The 15,899-nt window shown below is 50.7% G+C and overlaps 1 protein-coding gene across 7 annotated transcripts in view; it reads left to right on the top strand.

Moving 5' to 3' along the window:
• PRKN (parkin RBR E3 ubiquitin protein ligase) overlaps positions 1-15,899 on the top strand; it is a 1,197,054-nt gene that overhangs the window by 637,343 nt on the left and 543,812 nt on the right. For all 7 annotated transcript variants that reach the window (XM_043544306.1, XM_043544304.1, XM_037895119.2 and 4 more), the window contains one exon: positions 14,066-14,181. In XM_043544306.1, coding sequence (XP_043400241.1) covers positions 14,066-14,181 — 116 coding nt within the window. The remainder of the gene's footprint in view (positions 1-14,065; positions 14,182-15,899) is intronic.

Raw genomic sequence — 15,899 nt, 5'->3', positions numbered from 1 at the left:
CTCAAGATACAGTCTCAGTGGTACATAAATGATAGCAGGAGTGAAGAGAGTGAAGAAAAATATGTGAGAACCAGTGTAAAATTTTTTCTATGTTATTAACAAGTCCTGACAAAGAGATGGCAATGCAGTGTTAATTAGGGGTACATAATTACCTGGGTCCTATGCCTAAAGGCAATAGCCTAATATATAGTATTCACTCCAGTAAGAGAGAAGAATGACCACAAAACTACCCACTTTAGAACTTCAATGCAGCACTAAATATCGTAACACTTTCTCAGTAATTTCCTCACATACCCACTCTCACACAGACATAAGCAAGCAACCAAAACCAAAGTATACTTAATAAAGCTGTTCCTACTACAGAATGGAAGTGCAGGTGGGGGAAAATATTATTGTTGCTTGTAGTGGGGTGGTCACCCACTCCGGCCCTGAAGGGGTTAAAACAGCCCTGGAAAAGGGTTGCCCCGGGGGAGCTAATACACTAGGCTGATTGGGGAGGCAGCCACAACTGGGGCCACGCCCCAGGCAGACTGCAGCGGGCCCTATAAAAGGGTTGCTAGCTAGGAGCTCATGCAGGACTCTCCCTCTAGCTGCCCGGGAGCTGAGGGTGCAGGCAACTGAGCAGGGCTGGGGAAAGGTGAGAGGAGCAGGGGAGCTCCTGCCTGTCAACTCCCCAGGCTGCATGCCTTGTCAAAGGCCAAACCAGATACTGAGGTTGCAGAGGTGGCAGCCCAGGGGTTAGGCAAAGGCAGCAGTTCCAAACCCCGCTTTGCCAATGATGAATGGCTTATACGCTACAGTCTGCCGCAGTGAGCGGGGGCTAAATTGCCATAGATTGAGGTGAGGTGGGGATAGAGGTTTGGGGGTTCCCAGGGGAGGGGAGACCCAGAGCTGTGGGGTTACTGCAGGGGGCAGAACCCTGCTGTAAAAGGGTACCGGGGTCCGGGAGGGACATGTGGGCCAGTGGCAGGCGAGACACTGGCCTGCAGAGGGCGCTCCACAGCGGCAGAGCTCATTTCCAGGACGACTGACAGGAGGCACTGCGCTGGTGAGTTATCAGCCCTGTTACCTTGCTTTTTTCAAATATTTGGGAGGTGATCAAATATCACTGTGATGGGGACTTTATAAATCCTTTGCAGATAGTCCACAGGAGCCTTCCTTATTGAAGGTTCTCAGAAGGGCACCGTCTATAACATAGTACAAATTAAGGATAACAGCATAGAGTGATGATAAAAATGTGGTAGTTTCAAGTCTCGATTAACCATTAGGCTTAATAGCAGTGTGCATAGGGCTCTTGGTTTTGGGGATTGTGCAGTTTGGCAGAATGTGCTCATCATGCACAGGCTGAAGAGCCTGCGGAGAAGCAGATTGTGACAGCAGTTCTTGGGCAGCAGTCTGCTCCTTCAGGAGGGGAGAATACAGACCTCACACAGCCATTCCCCACCCTCTTCAAGCATAGATCCACACGTGCCAGGATGTGGAGGGACACTTCATCACCCCAGTTCTTGGAGCAAATAGGACCCTTCACCTCCTCTGCTGTTCCATTCCTCCTGGTCTTCAGGAGGGCTTCAAGTGGAGTACAGCAGGAGGGTGTTTACTTTCCTGAGAACCAGTGGGAAAAACTAATGACTGCTTGTCTGAAAGAGAGTCCCAGCAATTCCATGGCAAACCTAGGGGATTGAACCCAAGAGACCTGACGACCTAATGGGAACAGTTTCATTGGAATACATGAAGAGGTTACATTAAACATACAGAGCAGGATTTTCACTCCTGGCCCCTGAACACTGGATAAGAGGATGCTAAAAGTCCTGGATCCAGCAAGGGAAGAGCTCCAGCTGGCAGAAGAATTTTGGAGAGAGTTCTGAGCTATCCTTTCAGCGGCTCCTCACAAGCCCTGGTGTAGGGGTTGTGCTGGGGGCATGAGAGCTATGGCGGCCTCTGGGAGGCTGCTATAGTTTAGACTGCCACCCAGGGCTGTCTAAATTATTACGGGAGTTGCTCTAGTCCCCGGGGGCAGCCCAGAATTGGGAAGGTGCAAATTGGCTTAACTGAAGACATAGTTGCCTGTAATTCAGGACACATTTGCAAAAAGTTTTCTGATTTATATGGTTAAATTGGATGCTTAAAATATCACCTGTGTGTGTATATATATGTTATGTGTACATGTATCTTATGTAAATCCTTGTAAACCTCTACTTTATACATACCCTAAACAAGGTTTCATTGATCTTTGGCTGCAACTGAGAACATAGTTGAGCCCATAGTTTTTGTATCGTGAAAACAAAGCAGAATAGTTTTGAGTAAAGAATGTGTGTGATGCTGTGTTTACCCATACAGGTGGTGAAATGGTTAATGCAGACCTGAGTCCAATTAAGATACCTGGTTGCACTTGGCCAGGCCCAATTAAGATGAGTCTCAGCTGGATGAGGATCTGGGTGGTGTCGATAAAGAGAGGAAGTAGAAGAGGTGTGGTGGGAGAGATGGGCAGAAACTTGTAGTTTCTCTCCAGGTAGTAGAGAACACAGGAGCTTTAGGAGGGAGATTATTCCCTGGATGTTATGGGAGAGGGGTAGGGGACTTTTGAAGCCCAACTGACAGGCACAATGCTTTGGGGGAAGTGTTTGGCATTGAGGATCCTGTGAAAGGGAAGATTCCAGGGAGGTGGTCCCTGACAGTCAGTGTTCTGCGGAAGAGTGGAGAGTTGGGGAGGACCCAGGATGGTTTAAAAATACAAATCCAGGAAAGGGACTGAAGTTGCTTTTGTTGTAGTTTGCGTTTTGCTTTTGGAGCTTTGTTAAAATGCCACATAGAGAAGCTCTGAAGCTACTGCTCGGACAAGAGTGGGATGAAAGAGGAACCCTGGAGGGACAGAAGATGTCATATTGGTGACTTGTGTTGTGTGGAACACTGTCCATGTGAGACATTGATACCCCAGGAGGGGAGAGACTTCAAAGTGATCTGTGGAGGGCCAAGTCAGTAAGAGCAGCACTTGCAGTGAGTGCACTGTGTGTGTGTGTGTGTACACATACACATATATTCCTCATTGTGTATAACGAGTCATGTAACATGCAACATACCACATGCGTCAGTATGTGCACTCCAGTCACTTTTGCAAGTATTTAGGGACTTCATTCACAGGACGTGATTTGCAGTACAGCGCATTCCTTCCAGTTTGTACCTTTTGTTTCTTTGAGGAGGGTCTTAGGAGACAAGCTTTGTAACTGGGTTATTTTCATTATGTTGCTGCTCTACTTTCAACATGGTCATTATAAAGCACTTTTTTTCTTCAATTTTTCTATCCCAACCATAAACGCTTTCTCTGAGCTAACACATGGCTCATAGGCTCTAAACCTAGGAGTGAATTCTCTATATTTTAGAACAGTCCTTTATTTTTATTATAATTATCATTTATTTTTTTTAAAATTGTGGTTTACTCTATGGGTTTCTAGCTCCTAGTACATAGTATATCTTCTAAGGCTAATTGTGTTCTTTTGTTATTTGAAATAATACTTCCAAAATGCCTTTCAGTAGATATTGTTGTGTTTTGCAAATGTAGTTATGAGTGACTACACATTTTTCTAGGAAGTATTTTAAAGAAAGTTTCATAAATTGATAAACTGAAGGGATAGGGAGGTAAGTGACTTTCCCATAGTGACAAAGAAAGTCAAGTGTAGAGCTGGGAATATAATCCAGGATTCTTGACTACCCATCCTTTGCTCTAACCTCTAGACAACACTTCCTACATCCCAGAGGTTGAAATATGAAATGGATAAGTTACTTCTGAAAATGTTCATGAGGAGATCTTTACACGTGACTAGAACAAAATAGCCACCACAGTATTGTAAGAAATAACCAAAAGAAAACAGAATGCATCGTTCTAGTTGGCAGCTAGCTATTAGCTTTATTAGTTTGTCTGACAGCATTGTTTTTACTGCTCTGTTTTTATGACATGTGAGGGTTGTGACTTTCAAAATATAGTTACTGTTCTGTATTTGCATCTTCCTGTGATTTGCTTCTTAGTATTCTTGATGGTTTCATCTGTCTGATTGCAGGCATGTATTGGAATATTAATTCTCTATCTCCTTCCATTTGAATTAGGATGCATACTGAGGTATATATGAAGTCCATTTTGACAAATGTCATCTACTTATACTCTGCAGGGAGTAGGTTGTAGGCTATTCTGTAGCCTGCTCTCATTCTCACTGTATATTTCTTCATCAAATTTACAGAATCAGAAGAAAGTTCTTTTGTCTCTCAACAGAAAGGATAGGGAATATCAGAGCTGGTGATAGGCATAAGCAGCTTAAGCAATTCAAGGGGGCCCTGTAGTGAGGCGGTGTGGTGCCCCACCACCCCGCCCAGGGATGACCCCCCCGACACCAAAGTGGGCGGAGCTAATGGATCCTGCGCCCGCCCCTCAGAGGTCAAGGCGCAGGACAAGAAGTAGAAAAGCCCAACCCTTGAGCTCAGTTGGGCAACAGCAGCTGGAGAGGCCAGACACCCGTGGCCTGGTTCCGACTTGGGAGACCCTGGCAAGCTGCGGCCGACCCGAAGACTGGTCGGACCAGCTGAGGCCTGACGCTGATCGACACCCAGAGGAGCGGCCAAGCCTACCCCTCGGCAGCTACCCAGAGAAGTGGCCAAGTCTACCCCTCACTGGCGACCCAGAGGAGCCCATGGTGCTGGAACCCTCCGAGGACACCACCCTGACCCAGGTACCCTACGAGGGGGAGTCCGGAAGTAGCCCGGGGGCAGCCGACCCCGGTCTGGCTGCAGCACTGCCAGAGCCAATGTCAGTGTGTTGTGGCCGGGATCACCACTGACACAGCAGTGGGTCTTTGACCGCTGCTAGGGCCCCGGGCTGGGACACAGTGGAGTGGGTGGGTCTGCGTCCCCCCTGCCACCCACCTCACGGGTGGCAGTCTCCCTGTTTCCCGGTTGCTAAAGCCAGGGCCTGGGCTTATGATGAACTATTTGCTCAGCCTCTGCCTAAGGGCCTGAGCACCTGACTGTTTGGTTGCTGCCCCACCCTGACCTGGGGCCTGGGCCTATACTGAACTGCTTGTGGGACCCAGCCTGAGGGTCTGGGCCATAGACTGGGTATTCCCCCACCCAGCCGAGAGTGTTGTGAGGCGGTGTGGTGCCCCACCACCCCGCCAAGGGACGAGCCCCAGTTGAGTTCCCTTACACATGGTGGAGAACGTGGGCACGAGCCCTTCACCCCTATGAGAAGGAGCCTGGGGCGGGGGGGGGGTTGTCCCCCAAAGAAGTCATGGATTTATCCAGACTTTTTAAGCTCCTGACGGAGAGCCAGGAGCAACAGCAAGCGGCCCAGTTCCAGCAGCAGCAGCCACCCACCAGCAGCTCATCCAGCAACTGGGGATCCAGCATCAGCAGCAGATTTGGGACCTGGGGGTGCAGATTCAGGAGTTCCAGAGACAAGGTGTACAGCAGCTGACAGCGGCACTGCCACGGCCCCCCGGAACCCCAGCCGGAAGACACTGCCGGGGCACCCCGGCCCACTGCGCCGGTGCGACTAACCAAAATGGGACCGGAGGATGATCCTGAAGCCTTTTTGGTGACTTTTGAAAGGGGGGCACGCTACCAGTGGGCCACCCTCCTGGGCCCATATCTGACCGGGACTGCCCAAGATGTGTACCGGGGGCTATCCATGGAGGACGCGCGGGATTACACCCAGGTAAAGGCGGCAATTCTAGAAGCCTTAGATGTCAGCCTGGAAACCTTCCGGCAGCTGTTCCGGAATCTGACCTACATCGCGGGTGCTCGACCCCAGTTGGTGGCCCAGGAGCTGAGGGAGGCATGCAAGCGGTGGCTACAGCCCGAGAGGCGAACCCCAGATGAGCTCACTGTACAAGTCATCCTGGAACAGTTCATCCACATCCTCTCATCACAAGGAAGGGCCTGGGTCCTCAGCCATCGGCCTGCAACGCTAACTGCCGCCATCGCCCTAATGGAAGATTTCCTTGCGGGCTGAAGCCCCAGTGGGACCGGCTATTCGAGCCCACCCATGAGGGCCCGACCGCCCCAACCTAGAGGGAAAGGGGAGCGCCGGGTCGAGCTGCGAAACTCTTTGCAGGGCCAGGAGCCCCGGTATCAACGTCCCGAGGGGCCGGTTCAACCAGTCCCTCGGGCCCCTGAGACAGTGGTCAGAAGGACCAATCAAAGCCCCCAAGGAGCCCCGAGCGAGCATCTGCCCAGCCCAGACTACCAGAGCTCGGGCCCTGTTTCTTCTGTGGGAAATGTGGACACTTGCAACGGGACTGCACTGAGATGGACTGCTGTTTCGGGCACGTTTGCGTGGGGGAAAACCGCACCTGAGGGCCACAGGCCACCAAGATTATAGTGCCAGTAGTTGTCCAGGATTGCCCGACCCTGGCCCTGATTGACTCAGGCTGCGGCCAGACCCTCATCCGCCAAAGCTTAGGCCTCTTGGCGGACCCCCTCTTGGGGACCACCAAGTTGCAGTGTATCCATGACGATGTATGGCCTTAAGCCAGTGCCCGAGTCCGGCTAACAGTTGATGGGGTCATGCGGCTGATGGTGCTTGGCCTGGCCCCACGACTAGCCTATCCCATGATCCTAGGACATGATTGGCCAGAGTTCCCAGGGGTCCTTCGTTTGATGCCGTGGAAGGCCTGGAAATCACTCCAGCACTGGAAAGCTGCCTTGAGACCCACCCAGAGGAGGGGGTGGAAAGGGACCCCAGTGGACAGAGAGGAGAGCCCGAGGACCTGGCGCCGACGTCTGCTGACGAATCTCGGGTTAGCATCGACTTCTGCTGGGACCAACGGGAAAACCCTACCCTTAGTCGAGCATATGAGCAGCTAGCGGCCATTGATGGGACCCTGATGGATCCATGCTGAGCAAAGGTGTAGCCCCATTTTGAGTTACACCATGACCGTCTCTATCGGGTGGAACGAGATCCCCACACCGGAGAGGTCCAGACCGAACTGCTAGTACTGTTATGTCACCGATGAGCAGTAATGAAACTCACCCTCGACATCCCAGCTGCAGGGCACTTGGGACAGGAAAAGACCCTCGCCTGAACTTTGACACAGTTCTTCTGGCCCGGGGTGCACCAGGAGGTGAGGAACTACTGTAATTCCTCTCCAGAATGTCAGCTGGCTGCTCCCTCACGGACACCTCAGGCCCCACTGATTCCCATGCCCATCATAGAAACACCATTTGAGCGAGTGGCCATGGACTTGGTGGGACCCCTCCTGAAGAGTATGTCTGGGTTCCAGTACGTGCTGGTCATCGTGGATTACGCTACCCATTTCCCCGAAGCCGTCACGCTATGGAGCATCACCACCAGAACCATCACCACCTCTATCTACCACCCGCAAACCGACAGCTTGGTGGATCGGTTCAACTGTACCCTCAAAGACATGCTACGTAAATTTCCTCCAGAGGACCTACACCACTGGGACCAGCTGCTCCCGCCTTTACTTCTGGCCATCAGTGAGGTACCCCAATCCTCCACAAAATTTTCCCCTTTCAAGCTATTGTATGGACGTTGCCCAAGGGGGCTACTGGACCTCATGAGGGAGACATGGGAGCAAGCCCCGTCACCAACCTAGGGCCTTTTGAAGTACATCCTCCAGCTTCAAGAACGCCTTGCTCAGATGGGAGCTCTAGGTTGGTAGAACTTGAAGGCGGCTCAGGAAGCTCAGATCCAAACATACAACCGGGAGACCCGGGTCCGCAATTTCAAACCTGGCGATCAGGTCCTGTTCCTCCTGCCCTCCAGTGAATCAAAACTATTGGCTTGTTGGCAGGGGCCATATGAGGTGGTCCGAAAGGTTGGACTGGGCACCTATGAGATTAAACAGCCTGACCGGCGTAAGAAAACTCAGCGGTACCATGTTAACCTCCTGAAGCCCTGGCGAGTGCGAGAGGGCCTTCTAATTAACCCCTGCCCCCTGGAGCCCTAATTGGGCCCCCGAGTACCCTTGACCGAGGACTCCTCAGCACCCCAGCTTGGAGAAATCTTGACCGAGGAGCAATGTAAGCAGACCCAGTGCCTCCTGCAGGCGTTCCCCAGAACTTTCACTGCCCAGCCGGGCCGCACGACCCTCGTTCACCACACCATTCAGACGGAGCCTGGAGTGGTGATCCGGGAATCGAATAGGCCCTTGCCACACCGCATGCGTCAAGTTGTCGAGGAGGAAGTTCAAGCTATGCTAGACTTGGGGGTCACTGAACCATCGCAAAGCGAGTGGCGCAACCCGGTGGTGCTGGTACCCAAACCCGATGGCACGCAGCGGTTCTGTATTGACTTCCAACACGTCAGTGCCATTTCAAAATTTGACGCGTACCCGATGCCTCGGGTTGACGAACTGCTGGGCCGCTTAGGAGAGGCTCGCTCTCTCACCACCCTTGATCTGAGCAAAGGATACTGGCAGATCCCACTCGACCCTGCATCCGGGGAAAAGACCGCATTTGCCACCTCCACGGGCCTGTATAGTTCACTCAAAAGCCCTTCGGTCTCCATGGGGCCCTGGCAACGTTTCAAGGGCTGATGGACTGCCTCCTTCAACCCCACTGAAAGTACACTGCTGCATACCTGGACGATCTCGTTATTTACAGCTGCCATTGGGAGAACCACCTGGAATGGGTAGCGGGGGTCCTGAGGTCCCTGCGGGCAGCAGGATTAACCGCCAATCCAAAAAAATGCCACATTGGATGGCAAGAGACCACCTATCTAGGGTACACTATCGAGAGGGGACAGGTGAGACCCCTCGTGGGAAAAGTTCAGGCCCTGGTGGCCTGCCTACCACCCACCACAAAGCGCTAAGTGCGCCAGTTCCTGGGACTTGTGGGCTACTACCGGCAGTTTTATTCCCGGCTTCGTGTCCATCACAGCCCATTTAACAGGGCTTTTGACCAAAGACGGCCCCCGACGTATAGTGTGGACCTCAGAGTGCGCGGACGCCTTCCAGGCACTCAAAGACAGTCTCTGCTATGAGCCTGTCCTATACAGCCCCGACCTTAACCGAGAGTTCATCTTCCAGACGGACACCTTGCAGGTAGGACTTGGGGCTGTTCTGTCCCAGGAAGTGGATGGAGAAGAACACCCGACCTTATACCTCAGTTGGAAGTTGTTTCCATGAGAGAGGAGCTATGCGGTGATAGAGAAGGAGGCCCTGGCAGTGAAATGGGCCTGTGACGTGTTGCGATACTACCTCCGTGGGGCCCCGTTCATGCTGGTCACGACCACGCCGCGCTTCAGTGATTGGCCAAAATGAAAAATAATAATATGAGACTAACGCGTTGGTACCTAGCACTGCAGCCCTATGCTTTTACTGTCCGCCATAGGGCAGGTAAGGACCACACGAATGCAGATTTCTTGTCCTTCCTGGGAGAGTTGAAAGGGTCTGGCCCCGATGAACGGGAGCCAGACTTGAGGGTGTGTGTGTAGTGAGGCAGTGTGGTGCCCCACCACCCCGCCGAGGGACGAACCCCCCCAGACACCAAAGTGGGTGGAGCCAATGGATCCTGTGCCCGCCCCTCAGAGGTCAAGGCGCAGGACAAGAAGTAGAAAAGCCCAACCCTTGAGCTCAGTTGGGCAACAGCAGCTGGAGAGGCTAGACGTCCTTGGCCTGGCTCCGACTTGGGAGACCCCGGCAAGCCGCGGCCGACCTGAGGACTGGCCGGACCGACCCAGCCCTACCCCTCGGCAGCTGCCCCGAGGAGCGGCCGGGCCTACCCCTCGGCAGCTGCCCCGAGGAGCGGCCGGGCCTACCCCTCGGCAGCTGCCCCGAGGAGCGGCCGGGCCTACCCCTCGGCAGCTGCCCCGAGGAGCGGCCGGGCCTACCCCTCGGCAGCTGCCCCGAGGAGCGGCCGAGGCCTACCCCTCGGCAGCTGCCCCGAGGAGCGGCCGGGGCCTACCCCTCGGCAGCTGCCCCGAGGAGCGGCCGGGGCCTACCCCTCGGCAGCTGCCCCGAGGAGCGGCCGGGGCCTACCCCTCGGCAGCTGCCCCGAGGAGCGGCCGGGGCCTACCCCTCGGCAGCTGCCCCGAGGAGCGGCCGGGGCCTACCCCTCGGCAGCTGCCCCGAGGAGCGGCCGGGGCCTACCCCTCGGCAGCTGCCCCGAGGAGCGGCCGGGGCCTACCCCTCGGCAGCTGCCCCGAGGAGCCCGTGGTGCTGGAACCCTCCGAGGACACCACCCTGACCCAGGTACCCTACGAGGGGGAGTCTGGAAGTAGCCCGGGGGCAGCCGACCCCAGTATGGCTGCAGCACTGCCAGAGCCAACATCAATGTGTTGCGGCCAGAATCGCCACTGACACAGCAGCGGGTCTTTGACCACTGCTAGGGCCCCGGGCTGGGACACAGTGGAGTGGGTGGGTCTGTGTCCCCCCTGCCACCCACCTTGTGGGTGGCAGTCTCCCCCTCCCCCTGGGTGCTAAAGCCAGGGCCTGGGCTTATGTTGAACTATTTGCTCAGCCCCTGCCTAAGGGCCTGAGCACCTGACTGTTTCTTTGCTGCCCCGCCCTGACCCGGGGCCTGGGCTTATATCGAACTGCTTGCGGGACCCAGCCTGAGGGTCTGGGCCATAGACTGGGTATTCTCCCACCCAGCCAAGAGTGTAGTGAGGTAGTGTGGTGCCCCACCACCCCGCCGAGGGATGAGCCCCGGCTGAGGTCCCTTACAGGCCTCCTTTTAATTATTAATATGTGTTGTGTGGAGGGGGCGCACAAAATATTCCTGTTTATGGCCCCCAGTCGGCTAGCACCGCCTCTGGGGAGTATCAAGAACTTGTAAAGCCATTAAACCTATATACTAGATTTTGCACACTTTTGTCTGTGAGGGCATAGTTTATGATTGTTGGCAGTGCTTGCAATAAAGCAAACAGAGATAAAAATAGTATTAAATTCTGTGCCAAAGAAATAAGGATGCTTTAAAAAAAAAAGCGCAAGACTCTATGTCTAAAGCCATTTCATGTGTTTTAGAGCTCGCCATTTTTATTGCTCAATATTTCTTTTTGCTTGTGGACAAATGCAAGGTATATTACTGGTGGGTGAATCACTTTTACCAAAAGTTTTCTTTCTGTTCTGTATTTTCTATGCCCTTAATCTCCCTGCTTTGAACACTGGGCGGTCAATATTCCTTTACTTCTATAAATAGAGTGACCCCAATACTCCATGGTATTGGGGAAGGGAAGTAGTAAAGCAAGTAGAAACTCACAGGACTGAATTAAAATAAAAAAAATTCAAATTGTTTCACTAAAACTAAAAAATCAGTGAATTACTGCAAAGATTGAACTACATATAAAAGAAACAAGGCTTAAAATAAGTTGAGGCCCCAGTGCAGCAATATGTGTAAGCGCAAGCGTAACTCTGAACATGCAGCTAGTTCCACTGGGCTATTCACATGCTTACAGTTAAGTTTGTGCTTAAGTACCTTGCTGAATTGGGGCCAGAGAAGGGGCGGGAAGAAAGAAAGGCAAAAGCTCATCCAAAAAGGGGCCTAGGGATCTAATTCCAACCTTATGGAACATTATGGGACCATGATTTAGCACCCAGTAACTGTTGACAATATGTCAGTATAAACACATGCCAGTGTGCAAATTTAACCCCTCCCCCCCAAAAAAATTAAACCTCTGAAATCAAACCCTATCAAAACAAAACACTACACCAGTGGTTCTCAAACTGTGGGTCGGGACACCAAAGTGGGTCACCACCCTGTTTTAATAGGGTTGCCAGGACTGGCATTAGATTTGTTGGGACCAAAGCCCAGCTCCACTGCCCAGAGCCAAAACCCAAGGACTTCAGCCCTGGGTGGTGAGGCTCAGGTTACAGGCTCCCCCGCCTGGGGCTAAAGCCCTTGGGCTTAGATTTGGGCTTTGCCCCCATCCCCCTCTGCCCAGGGTGGTGGCAGTCCGGCTTTGGCTTTGCGCCCCCGCCCCCACCCCACTTGGGGCAGCGGGGATCAGGCAGGCTCAGGTTTTGGTCCCCCCTCCTGGGGTCGTGTAATTTTGTTGTCAGAATGGGGTCACGGTGCGATGAAGTTTGAAAACCCCTGCACTACACTATTGTGAAGGGACATGTGCTCCACATTGGCAAATATAGGGTTAAGAGGGATCCTGAGGGCCCAGTTAGTCCAGTCTGTGGCAGCAGGAGGGGAGATGCTAATTGACAATTAGACCCAGCTGGAGAGAACCAGAGGGGGTGGTTCTGGTAAAGGAAGGGCTGCAGGGCCCAGGAGGAGACCTGAGAAAGCAGAGCTGTAGTAGGGAGCTTGTACCCTGGGCCTGAAAGGAGACAGCAGCAGGGGCAAAGTGTCTCTAGGCAGCAGCCAGAGAAGCTTGGGGATACCCTGAGAAAGCTCCTTAGCAACAGGCTGAGAAAAGCTGCATGGAGAGAAGACTGGAGGGCGCAGCTCCAGGATAGATGCTTTCATGAAGGTAAAGGTAGGAAGATGCCGGGGAACCAGCAAGGGATCATGAAAAACAGACTCTTGCTGCTTATTACAAGTTCTCTGGGCAGGAGCCTGGAGCAGAGAGCAGGCCTGGGGTCCCTACTGGGCACTCACAGGAAGGGCAGTGTAAGTCTCAAGAGTAAAGGGGCAAGGACTGTTAAGCCCAGATCAGGACTGAAGACCTGCTATGTGGGCACTAAGCCTTTGGGTGTTTGGTTGGACTTTGTGGTTACCCTAGAAGCAGTGAGGCTCTAAGCTCAGTAAGGCTGAGTTGCAAGAAGGAACCAAATACTGAGTGGCCCAAGGAGCTGCCCCCCCCCCCCCCCCCCCCCGAGGGCAATGGACTAAAGGTGGCTGCTGTGCCATGACCACCCAGGAGAGGGCACACCAGCCAGTGATGGATTCCTCTACACTCAAGGTTCCCAGATGTTTTTTTTAGCTGTGTGGCCTCCCCCCGCTTCTCCATGGGAGTCATAGTGCTCCCGTGTGATTCCTGTCCATCTGGGGCAGAAAGTGACTCAATGAGCGGTGTGGACGGCTCCCTCCTGGCACGGTGGCAGGACCTGGCTGGCACAATTTCATGAGGAGCCCATAGCAGCATGTAGTGGACCAGGGCTCCTTCCCCATCCCTCCCCACTGTCCAGAGGCTTTCATTCTCACGGGGTCCAGTGGGTTTAAAATATGAAGGACTGTGGCTGGCTGGGTGTCCAGGGCAGGGCACCAGTGGTGAGAACATTTCCCCGTTCCCTGACTGCTGCAGACTCCCTGTGTGCCCTCCCTGCAGCTGCCCTGCCTAGCCAGGCCACCTCACTGGCTGCAGCCCCATGGCCCACCTTCCACACCCCTGATGATCTCATTGTGTCCCCCCCACCTCCCGAGGGATGAGCCCCACAAACCAGCATTCAACACTATACCCACAGTCTTCCTTTTCAGGAGAGGATGAAAGGGAACAACTCACACAACAGATGTTAGTCATGTTGCTTAATGGACTGCTGGAAGGTACTCCAATACTGGGCTGATGAGGGTGATATAAGAAGCTGTATAGAATAAAACTAGTCTAGAATAACTTAACTCAAATACAGTGGTTAATGTAAAATGTGTTCTTAGTTAGGGAGCTGGAGCTTCTTGTTAGTGTCACTAGTAATACGATACTATATAGGCTTCCATTGTCACAGAAATAAGACCAGTCTTCACTTATTTAGAGCAAGGCATTATAAATTATATCCTTAGTTTTCATATGACAGTAACTTTTGTGATGAAAGTTTGACGAAGAGCATTAATATGTTACAGTGTGTAGCATCATAACGCCCGGACCCCTGTGGTGTCATGTGATACTTTTTCTCTATGGATCCAGAAAATCATACTGTGTACTACTAATATTGAAACTATGCAGTATGGGATATGGCCTTCATTAGGGGTTTTTTTTTGCAAAGAACAAAATATGTGCCTAGCAAGGAGTTTTTGCAGGGAATTCATTCTAAATCATTTGTAATGAATACCCCCCTTTAGTGCTGGCAGTGGTGATTTTCTTTCTGCTGTCTCAAATGTCAACTAGACTAAGATAAAGAGAAGACATGAGCTACAGGTATGTAATCTTCTCTTTATCTCTCCTTCAATATTTCAGGAGTTTTATTTTAAATGTGGAGCACACCCAACTTCTGACAATGAAACATCTGTGGCTTTGAACCTCATTACAACAAACAGCCGGCATATCACATGTATAACGTGCACAGATATTAGGTAAGTACTGTGTAGAGTATCACAGAGACACAATTTCAGTGCTTCAGAGTACTTATTTCTGAAGTTTTTTTCCTGTTTTTCTTTCCTCCATTTTTTCCTTCTTTGGTGTAATGTGTTAATTTTTTCTAATTGTGGTGTTCTGTTTTGCCAACATAAATAAGATCTACAGCTTGTAGACACAGTTGAAATGCAGGTGCAGATCTGATCACTTGTGCCCTTAACCGCTTTACGTCAACAAGGTAGTGGCACAAGTGATCAGATTTGTCCCTGTAAGTCATTTTTGGAGCATAACATTTTGGGCCAAATTTCTGAGCGCAAGAAATGTTCCCATAAAAAGGGCAACTGAGGGCCCTCCCCCCCCCGGTTTCTTTAATTGTTTAATATAACTAAGCAAAATTCCTTTTGATGCAAGATCTAACTTACAAACTGGCCACAGTATGTGATATTCAATATCCTATATTAGAAAAACACTAACTGTAAATATGTGGATTAAAAATCAGTTGCTTGTCAGTGATTTTAATACAAACAATCCAATGATTTATAACACTTTCCAGTAATTGATTTCAAGTGTCTGGTGCATCTGATTGAAAATTTGTTATATCTTATCCCTCAATTTTGTCTTTAATTGACTTTGTGATCTTAAAGAAAAAAGTAATGTGACATGCTTATTAGGGAAGCAAGGATGCTGGTATGATTACTTTCTGATTATTAAATAGAAGTGGCTTCCAAACAAAGATAGTCATTAGACATCCGAATTCTTTTCTGCATATTTTCCCAGTGCATGTGCATCTGTTTATGAGAAATATTGGAGAGGCATCACATAACTGATAACACCATACTATTCCCTATAAATAATTATTATATCTCAGCATTGAGTGGTCTGCAGCTTGCAAGAGTAGAAATGTGCAAGTTTTCAAAATATGCAAAGCCAGGGTTTTTATTATAAGAGATCATGAAGGGTGAGTTAAACTATCTCCAAATAGTTTGTCTAGGACTAAAAAGGGATTTCTGTAAATGAATTTCTGGTTGAAGATAATGGGATGTTCTTACCTCATCCCAGACACAGTGCAATATACTACATTAAGCTGTTTTTCAGTGCTTGCTGCTGCATTGACAGCGTATGACTGGTTGCTGACAGTAGTTGACTGAAGAAAATGAGTATTACTGATAGGCTAAAAGATAAGTGTGCTTTGAAAAGAATAGTATGGTGTCCATCACTTCACATATGCTTGGGATTTATAACAGTGTAATCTGTCTCTTTTTAAAATTCATCTTGCAGGCATTCTGTAGTTTATTACTTTAATAACTTATCCCAGTGGTTAGGCACTAATGCCACTCCATAGGTAAGGTTTCAGAGTGGTAGCCGTGTTAGTCTGTATCAGCAAAAACAACAAGGAGTCCTTGTGGCACTTTAGACTAAGATTTATGTGGGCATAAGCTTCTGTGGACTAAAACCCACTTCATCAGATGCATGGAGTCAAAAATACAGTAAGGGGTATATATATTACAGCACATGAAAAGATGGGAGTTGCTTTACCAAGTGGAGGATCAGTGCTAATGAGGCCAATTCAATTAAGGTGGAAGTGGCCTATTCTTAACAGTTGACAAGAAGGGGTGAATATTAACAGAGGGAAAATTACCTGTATCAAATATCATTCTGGGGTGTATTAACAGGAATGTCATATTTAAGACATGGGAGGTAATTGTTCCTCTCTACG

Source organism: Chelonia mydas, chromosome 3, assembly GCF_015237465.2.
Source record: "Chelonia mydas isolate rCheMyd1 chromosome 3, rCheMyd1.pri.v2, whole genome shotgun sequence".
NCBI lineage: Eukaryota > Metazoa > Chordata > Testudines > Cheloniidae > Chelonia > Chelonia mydas.
This window is presented reverse-complemented; position numbering and strand designations above follow the sequence as displayed.